Source organism: Rhamphochromis longiceps, linkage group LG22 (genome assembly GCF_057381845.1).
Source record: "Rhamphochromis longiceps isolate RC_006_pf linkage group LG22, R_longiceps_female_GT1.1, whole genome shotgun sequence".
NCBI lineage: Eukaryota > Metazoa > Chordata > Actinopteri > Cichliformes > Cichlidae > Rhamphochromis > Rhamphochromis longiceps.
Window position 1 is genome coordinate 117665 of NC_140577.1, and position 10000 is coordinate 127664.

At 46.2% G+C, this 10000-nt stretch overlaps 1 protein-coding gene across 3 annotated transcripts in view; it reads left to right on the forward strand.

Moving 5' to 3' along the window:
* The first annotated feature begins 426 nt into the window (after positions 1-426).
* Positions 427-10000, forward strand: part of cdc42se1 (CDC42 small effector 1) — an 18180-nt gene continuing 8606 nt past the window's right edge. The window contains exons 1-2 of one of the 3 annotated variants that reach the window (XM_085395548.1): positions 427-516; positions 9147-9518. In XM_085395548.1, coding sequence (XP_085251674.1) covers positions 9369-9518 — 150 coding nt within the window. In that variant the 5' untranslated portion in view covers positions 427-516; positions 9147-9368. The other 2 variants (XM_085395549.1, XM_085395550.1) reach the window with 2 other exon arrangements.

Here is a 10000-nt window from a genome sequence, read left to right on the forward strand (position 1 = left end):
ACACACACACACACACACACACACACACACACACGCTTTTACAACCTGTAAATACTCGTGCACAAACGTGTGAGTGCCAACTCGTCTTCAGTTCTCTAATATTTAATAGTCTCCTCTCCTTTTCTCCTTTTCATTGTTGCTATCATTACTACCGCTGCTAATTCCTGCTATTTTCTTCTCAGCGTAGCTGCACACTCTCTATATGCTCATGTAAAGCTGAGGAGCACGAGCCAAAGAATTGCATTATGGGTAAATGTGGCTGCACTGTTTATCTGTACATGACAATAAAAACTTGAAACACCGGAGTCTGTTGCAGGGAAGTTCACGGTGCCCTGACCGCAGTCCTCCAGCAGGAGGCGCTGTGGCCCTGAGCTTGAACGCGGGGGGAGGAGACGCTCGGAGCTGGGGGCTTTGGAGGAGCAGAGGATGGATTTCCTGGTTGGAGCCACACCTCAGACTGAGAGCTCCTGAGAGCTGCGGCGCTTTTATTCCAGCCTCTGCTGTTGCTGCTCTGCGGTGAGTCTGGGCCTCCTTTTTACTCCTCTTTGCTCCTCTTTCTTCTCATCAGACTGAAGCAGGGTCAGGCCTGGCTCAGTCTAACGCTGGTTAAAACGGGAGACGTTCAGCTGGAGTTACCGGGTCGATGTGAACAAAGGTTCGTCTGTGAATGATTAACAGAGCTGAATGTGAGCTGAAGGCTTCTAGGTCTGCACACTCGTGTTTGACACGCAGGACTGGCTGACCTTTGCTCATTTCTTTGACCTTCATGTTTGACTGTGTTCAGGGTCAAAGTTCAGGTTTGGGAGGTCTGTCTTCGCTCTTTTTCTGACCTGACATATTAAGTGTAAGTTCTTACCTTAGCTTAACATAATGGCTGGAAGCAGGGAGAGTGCCTAGCTTCATGAAGAGAAGGATGAGAATAAGTCAGATCTGCAGGTTTGTACAGGGACTCTGTGTCGGTGTGTGAGCGCAGACTCATAAGTTTTCCTTCTGTAGTCCAAACTTCACTCTGACCTTCTCTTTCTTTCACTTATTTTCCCCCGTGAATGCTTTCAGCAAACGGAACATTGGCGTGTATGATCCGGTTGTTTCTGAGTGGAGTTTGGTCTGAAGAAAGGAAAAAGTGCACGTTTCAGACTGGAGAAAACAAAAGGTTTTAAGTGGAGTTTTATGTGAGGAACAAGGAAGTTGATGAAGAAGTGTGAAGGACAGGAATAACAGGACGACCTAAAGACTGAGTTCAGTTTTTATGGAGGAACGTGAATCAATACGACGTGCATGTTTTGGACAGCAGGCGTGAAATTGGCTGATTTCTGACTGGACTTTGGTGCAAAGGGTCAAATCTGCAGGTTTCAGATTAATTTTGCTTTCCGCAGCACTGACATGCTTCACACATTTCTCAAATATAGACAGCTGCACAAAATGCAGATCTATGGGAGCTGAGTGTGGAGGTTAAAGGTCAGAGGTCACAGGGTTCAGGGGACGGAAACTTTGATCCAAAAATACAGCTCCCCTCCACCATCTCCATGATGGAGTTTGTGGTCTGGCTCTGTCCTCCTGCCGCTGCCTTCATGTGCATCGGGACGTTTCTGAGTGTCACACAGCTCAGATAAAGCATCATTTCTGAGTCCAAACAGGCTGTGATGGTTCTGGGGTTAACCCTGATCCCGAGGCTGATTCTGGACCTGTCACCTGTCGGCCCGTTGAATGCAGACGGGTCGGATCGAGCGGCAAGGATGCATCGTCAGCCGTCACCTTGGTGACGGCAGCTCCCAGCGCTGAGGTCGTTCTCCTGCAGATGTTTGGGGACTGAATCGTGCTGACGTGTGAACACTTTGTATGCCTGAAGGTCTGTTTAAAACTGGCTCAGTAAGTGTAGGGTATTTCCTGCAGAGGAACAGGAAGTGATTCAGAGGCGCGGGGCAGTGTGTGGTGGCTGGACTCTGACCTCTGACCGTCTCTGTTTGCGAGGACAGGAATGGGTGAACGGCTCAGAGCGCTATCCTGGTCGTCACAGTTGGTTTGTAGGCTCAGGAATCTGCAGTGATCAAATCTGGAGCTGTTTGTGTTTTACACTCGGGGCTGAAGAGGTTAACGTGACGTTCCCGTAACACTCCTCTGACATTACCGTGACTGCACGCTGACCTGACTTGTTCCTCTGGACGTGTTGGGACACCGACATCCTGCTCAGAGGTTGTGTAACTGACGGTCGGTCGATACGAGACCGAGTGTTTTTTACTAGTTCTTCTTGTTGTGCCTCCTTTAAAATGTCTTTGAACTCTTCGTCACATTAAAGGTGGAACTGGCTGATAAGCATCAGCTGCTTACAGGGAGAGGAATGCAGCCTTGTCAGGCTCGCGATTAGCATCATTTATCACTTTCACTCGATAATCGCACACAGAGCATGTTTGATGTCTGAGATTTCAAATCAACCCAACTTTAGCTTCTAATGACCGACTCTTTGTAGCTGCTGAAACCTCGGTAGGATGAACATCTGTAAGAAACATCTGGTTTGATGTGAAGCGACGGCTCACCACAGACGTGGCTGAGGGATGTGAATCTGGACACTTTTATTTTTCATTGAATGATTTAAAGTAGACACGGCAGAGTGGCTCACGCTTTGCTCTCCGGACGACGAAGACGCTGGTGTGAAGGTCGACAACGAATGCGCCGGTGTGAAGGTTGAAGACGAAGACGTCGGTCGAGCGGTGTTGCTGTGATTCAGACCTGAAGCCGCTCGCCGTGGTATGAACGGTGTGAAAGCAGCCACAGAGTTGTATTGTTGAAACAACATGTTGCCGCCTTCACTCGAGCACACGTGCTGTCTAAGAAGAATCGATGTAAAATTCACACACGTTCATGTTCCTCCTCAGGTGGATGCTGGCTTTCATGCCGCTGCACCTCAACATTCTGATCCATTAATGCTGTTCTCTTGGTTTGAGTGAAAGTATTATTGTGGATGTAATCCATACTTTTACACGTGTTATTTGTCCAAAGTAAGACAACCCCACCAGAGCTGGCTGCGTAAATATGTTTTCTTCACAGTAGAACTCAGAAAACTCATGTTTAATGTGTAAGGTTTGATTTTGCTTTTTACTATTTCAAGAGGCAAAGGAGCTCGTGTTGAATTTGATGATCTCAAAAATTTGAGACAGGAAACCAAAAAGCTGGAAAAGTAGAACTCCAGCCAATCAGGTTCATTGATTAACGTGACACAAACTGTGGAACAATTTCAGAATAAAGTTCGTCACTGTGAAGATCTCATCATCTACATAACAACACGTCGTCAGCGTGAATGTGGAGTAACGAGCAGCGTTTCATTAAAACATGGTTATGTGATGAAATCAGTGCAGACGCTTTATTATTAGTCTGTTTGTCTGAAACGTGCTGGATTCACCTGGATCCATTCGGACTCTGTGATCCTTCTTTTCTCAGTGAAACAGTTGAAAACTGTTTTTACAAACAGATGAATGAACCTTTGAGCTCCTCGTAATAAGGACTGATTGGCTCTTATCATAGGGACAAAGTGTTCATGTTTCATGCAGTAGTCATAGATGTGCACTAACAAAAAGTTCTGTGGTTTCTCAGGTTTGTCCTGGCCCATTACTGTGAAAGCTTTACACGCTCGCATTAGTACTGTCAGAAAGAATCATGATACATCCCACCGTTCGTATGTCGATGATACACACTTACTCTCATCATTTTCCTCTGAGCGAGCATCTGTTCACGTGACCTGTGGGATTAGAATTGAACAGTTTGTCTGAACTCCAGCGCACGAGTCAGGACGCTCAGCATCATCGCTGAGCTCAGCCGTCGATACAGATGATGAAGATAAGATCACCTTTATTAGTCCCACACGTGGGAAATTTGTTTTGTCACAGCAGGAAGTGAACAGTGCAAAAGTTATGAAGCAAAAATTAGAATATAATAAGAATAAATACAGTACACATCTGTACAGAATAAGATACTATATACAGTAGAATAAAATAGAATAAAATATACAATAGGATAACAATAGAATACAAATGCTATATATAACTGAGTAAAAATACAACGATGCCAGAAAAGAGTATTGCACTTAGTGTTATTGCACATGTGTGGATATGTTTGATTGTTGGAGTCTTTATTGTGGAGTCTGACAGCAGTGGGGAGGAAAGACCTGTGAAATCTCTCCATCCCACACCGTGGGTGCCGCAGTCTCCCACTGAAGGAGCTGCTCAGTGCTGTCACAGTCTGCTGCATGGGGTGGGAGATGTTGTCCAACAGGGGTGACAGCTTAGCCACCATTCTCCTGTCACTCACCACCTCCACTGGGTCCAGAGGGCATCCTGTGGATCAGCCTGTTCAGTCTCTTCCTGTCCCCAGCAGAGATGCTGCTGCCCCAGCAGACCACACCATAAAAGATGGCTGAGGCCACCACAGAGTCATAGAAGGTCTTCAGGAGTGGGCCCTTCACTCCAAACGACCTGAGTCTCCACAGCAGGTACAGCCTCCTCTGCCCTTTCCTGTAGAGGGCGTCTGAGTTATCAGTCCAGTCCAGTTTGTTGTTCAGATGAACACCAAGGTACCTGTAGCTGTCCACAGCCTCAATGTCCATACCTTGGATGTTCAGTGGTTGCAGTGGAGGATGTTTGTGCCTGTGGAAGTCTACCACCAGCTCCTTGGTTTTATTAGTGTTGATCTGGAGGTAGTTCTGCTGGCACCAGTCTTGGGTCAGTCCTCTGTACTCCATGTCGTCCCCATCAGTGATGAGGCCGACTATTGCAGAGTCAATACCAGAGCTGCTCTCTGTATAAGAGTCTTCTCTGAAACTGAGAAGTCGGCCTTTTACATTAACTAGGTTAGACTGTTGCCATGCTCAGTTTGCAGGAGTCTCCAAACCATCAGCAGCTCATTAGGAGTAGATGGACATGTGACCATATTACTGCAGTACTGAAGGTACTCTGTTGGGTCCCAGTTCAGCACAGAGGTGTCTTTAAAATCCCTCAATTACTTCATAAAGGTGTCAGTGTGTGTGTGTGCGCGCTTTCTGACCTTACAGACACCTTTATGCTCTTCATGGACTGAAACGTGTGAGTGATGTTGTCGTGATCACACAGGTGTGTCACAGGTGTGTTTGTGGTGCTGAATCACTTTCACTTTAGTTTCCAAACAGACTCGTTGATTTATTTCCCTGTTTTTGTCGTAGCGGTGTAAACGGTCACCTTCCTCTGCACCGTGTTTTTTCTTCTTATCAGCTGAGATAAGCATCAGCAGGAAGCCAGTGTCTCAGTTTAGAAAGGAGGAAGTGAAAGCAGAAAATAAAGCACTTCAATCTGCCTGTTATCTAAGAATTTACCTGAAGTATGGAGTCGTGTGTCGTCAGCGTGTTGGAGAAGCACGACTGAAATGACTGGATGACGGTAAAGAAAGAAGACCAACATCTGTTAGTGTTAGACTGCAGGCAGGGTCAGCCACACTCGCTCAGGACCAGCGTGTATGTTTAGCTGTGGTTTGCGTCCAATGCTGAGTCTACTGTGTGAAAATAACCCCTGTTAGGCTGAGCGCTGTTGTGATGTCAGCATGTCACACCTTTCTGTGTCATCGTACGTTATCAGAAAACAGTGAGCATGTGCTCCAGCCACATGCTCTGGGTGCTGCCCTTCAGCAAGCTTCCAGGAGATGGCCAATCAGACGGGCCTCTAGGGAGATCTTAAAGAGACAGGAGCTGAATGAGCTCGTTTCAGAGGCTGAAACGCAGGTTCAGAAACAGGGGGATGATTGTGAAGCTTCTCTGTGGAGTTCAAGCAGAAAGGTCCAGCACGATGTTTACAGCAGATTGTTCAGTCAAAATGTCACATTAACTAAACACAAGTCTAAAAAAATCTTCTACTGATGAAAAAGCAGAAGCTGATGAAGGTCAGAGGTCATTCAGCAGATGAGTTTAAATAAAGGCCTTCCTCTGTCAGCTGACTAAAGTGCAGTCATGTGACCTGCAGGCCGTCGTCCCACACAGACAAACGGGCCGTTGTTGTTGTTGTTGTTTCAGCTGATTCGGCCTCCTGGCTCATGAACGCTCAGCTGATGTCACATCAGGTGGTCAGATCAGGTGGTCAGCTGTGACGACGATGGTAATCACATGATGTCTGCGGGTTAGTTTCTGGTGTTTTCACAGATGAAACTGTCCTGATGTCAGATAAAGATGAAATCTCTGGTTCACTTCCACCTTAAACTTCCTCGCACACTCGTTAAACAGACTCGTTTCACTTCCTATAATCAGACCGGCCCGTACCACCTGCAGCCAGACGAGGGAGGAAGAGTCTGTTCCTCCTCCTCGCGTTGGCGTGACAGATCTCCTGCTAGCAAACACAAACGCACAGTTTACACATTTTCCGCCGCTCACATCACTCCTGCAGGAAAAGGCCTGACTTCTGAATTTAGGCACAAGAATAAGACTTCCCAGGATGAAGCTGTCGACTTCACATCATTCATTGACAGAAACCCAAACGTTCGCCTCGGTTCAGCGACGTGTTTAGACGTCACACGTGACAAAAAAAGCAGCTGTAGTTGTGTTTTTCTCCCAGCTCATAACAATCCAGAGTTAAGGCTGCCACAAACGATTACTTTGATAGTCGACTAGTCACTGATTATTTTTGCGATTAGTCGACTAATCAGATCATCATCCATTGGACGTAAAACGTACAGCTTATTGCACCAGCAGCATCTGCTCTTATATAACTATCATTAGCTTACAGCTTTAAGTGTGTAAGGTCTGTGCTAACTAAAAATAAAGACAAGATGATAGTTTATTACATTTTAATGAAATTTGCAAATTGTTTCGGTGAAGTTTAATAAACTCCTTGCTATCTAAAATATAACAGGACACCGGAGTAAATTCTGGAGCATCTCACACTTCTGATAATCAGCTGTCTGCTTGATGTTTATTCAGCTGTGTAAAAACTATAACTTTAATCTCAGCCAAACCGATTTACTCAGGAACAAATAAAACACAAAAAAAAAGCCAAACAATAACATTTTAAGTTATCTAAGTGACTCATATATCATGTTTAACCTGAGTAGTGAAAGACGGCGGTGGGTTTGAAAACGATTTGCCGGGAGTCCGCTGTTCTCACGGCTCTAGTGAGCCTAGCCCCCGGCTCGCTATCGAGCTAGTGGGTAACAGACGTCTCCGAAAACGTCGGAGCGCTTTTGAAAATATGCGGTGTCTTGATAAACTGAGCAGATATTTGAGGTTTACACAGCTACATTCTCGCCTGAACATATGTTAAACGTTTATTTTGTGACCCAGAAAGAATAATAAGAGTAATATTAAGACTAACTAGCTGCCGCCATTGTTGGAAACTGGGCGCTATGAATTCTGGGATAGGTTGGGCCACGAAGTATACACCTGACCCATCCTTCAAATCTGGGGAAATGAAGGACGCATTTTTTTGGCCACGTATGGGGCAGTCTTCGAATTTGGACAGTCTTTGCCGTGTCGCTGTAACTTAATCGGCCTACAGATGAGGCCTTCAAAGGATGCAGCCCCTGAATTTGGACACAGCTTCTTCTTTTTCTTCGGGGTTTAACAGCAGCTGGCATCCTTGTACATGCAGTGCTGCCATCTTCTGTTTCAGTCCGTTATTGCACTCTTAAATCCTGCTACTTATTCCTGCGGCTTTTGGGATCTTACAAAGCTTCAAACGACGTAAATTAGTCGACGACGATTTTAATAGACGACATAATCGTGGCAGCCCTACTAGAGGTCTGAGTGCAGCTCCTAACAGGGAAATGTAGCGCGTCAGGTCATCGGGTCACAGCTGAATTACAGTGAGTTCAACCTGAAGGCTGAACTTCAGGTGATTGCTCTGATCCTGCAGGTCAGGTGACAGAGGATGATTCGATTGACAGAGCAGAGCGCAGGACATCCTCTCTGGGCCTCCGTCAGGAGTCGGAGCCGCAGGCTGAATTCCTGGCTGCTGATCAGGGTGGATGTGGAGCGTGAAGCTACATGTTCCTGGCCTCCACATTCTTCCCTTATCGTCTGCTGAAATGTGCTGGACCGAGTCCAGAGCAGACGCTCGATTCAGTCCTGCGTGGAATCGGGCCGCATGCCCACGTAAAAACACCGTTTCACGCCTGTGCTGCTCATGAGCTCACACATGAAAGGTGTGGGAGGAGCTTACACGTCTTATTAATCTTAAAAACCAGCACGCAGAGCTCGCTGCAGCATAGATGTGTTGACAGTGCTTCCACACTTTTCTAGATTCTCTAAAAATGAAGTAGAAATCATTTATTTGTTTCATGTTCTGTGTGTAAGAAGTCAGAATATATATTATAAAAGTGCACGAGCGCTCCCTCAGCGTCGGTCTCCACTGATCTGCAGCGCTTATTAAATGTCCCACCTGAGGGGTCAAAGGTCAGAACTGTGTGATTTAATCAACAGCTGGAGTCAAGTTTCAGGATCAGCTTGAGAAGAACGCCCAGAAACACACACACACAGCAGAACTGTGTGTTTGGACACACCCAGTGTTTAGTCATGCTCGATGTGTTTGCCTTGTTGACGTCTCTGAGGGTTCCCACGTAGCTGGGTGTCTCACTGCGTTCCTGTTTCCCTGCCATGTGGGGACGTTTGGGGGAATTTTCTGTGGTTTTTGGGTCTCAGATGTTGGGCTCGCAGTCATTTCATCGCTGTGTGTAAATCTGCTGTTGCTTCCCTGCATTGGTGCTGCTGTAAGGACATGTGAGAGTTCACAGGAAATCACAGCAGAATAAATGTGAAGGCTGTAAGCTGGCTGAGAGTTTCAGCCGTTCATGTTTGAACCTGCAGAGCTCGGAGAGCCTTTATGTAAGCATTAATAACTGAAGTGCAACTCTTGGGTATTTTCAGCATGATTAGTTACTGTGTTTTAATCAAACTGACAATATTTGTGAAACTTTTAGATTTTTTTAAAAACTACAAATAAATCAGATGGTGTCTGACAGCCAGCACGGTCCAGGTGTTTCTATTAACTTAATCTATCCATATAGGATTTTCAAAATAAAGCAGGCTGGATATAAATTTGTTGCTAGGTGTAAAGTGAAGGTGGAAACTGTGAACTTCCAGCTGTTAAAGCTGTGATGATGATAGTAGTCATTTAATTAGATCAACGTTTCTCTCTCCACAGATCGTGCATGAACGTGCAGCTTTGAACTCTCCACACTTTGGATTTGACCCTTTTTTTTTTTTCTTCACCAGATTTGTAGAATAAACACGTTTTTTTTTTTTTTTTTTCTTCAGCTGCTAAAGAGCCGTTGAATTAATCGGGGACATCCCGACTCCACCCTGTGCCGGCATTTTGGGGGTTTTAGGCACCTGAGCTTTGTCGTCAATCAAGTTTTTGGCCTGAATGCCCCAAGATTACCCTCAGGCTGTAGTTCCTCCTCTGGCCTGCAGGGCAGCAGCAGAGAGCAGCGTCCGGCCGTTGGACAGACCGAGCCTCGGCATGAGCGACTTCTGGCACAAGATGGGCTGCTGCGTGGTAGCTAAACCACCGCCGGTGAGACGTGCTGTCTTTTGATAACTTTAAATGCTGCATGTGATTCTAAGTTTGTACAAATATTAGAATTAATCATGTTAGCTAATGTTAGCGGATACAATGTTTCAAAGCTGAAGTTAACTGGTAACTGGTAACTACCGGGGTGGCTGTAGCTCAGGTGGCAGAGCAGGTCAGCCACTAATCAGAAGGTCGGTGGTTCGATCCCAGGCTGCCTCCTGGCTGCATGTCAAATATACAAATGGGCAAGATACTAACCCCATGTTTGCCTACTGGTGGTGGTCAGAGGGCCCGGTGGCGCCTTTGTCCGGCAGCCTCGCCTCTGTCAGTGCGCCCCAGGGCAGCTGTGGCTACAATGTAGCTGCCATCACCAGTGTGTGAATGTGTGTGTGAATGGGTGAATGACTGAATGTAGTGTAAAGCGCTTTGGGGTCCTATGGACTAGAAAAGCGCTATACAAATGCAGGCCATTTACCATTTACCAA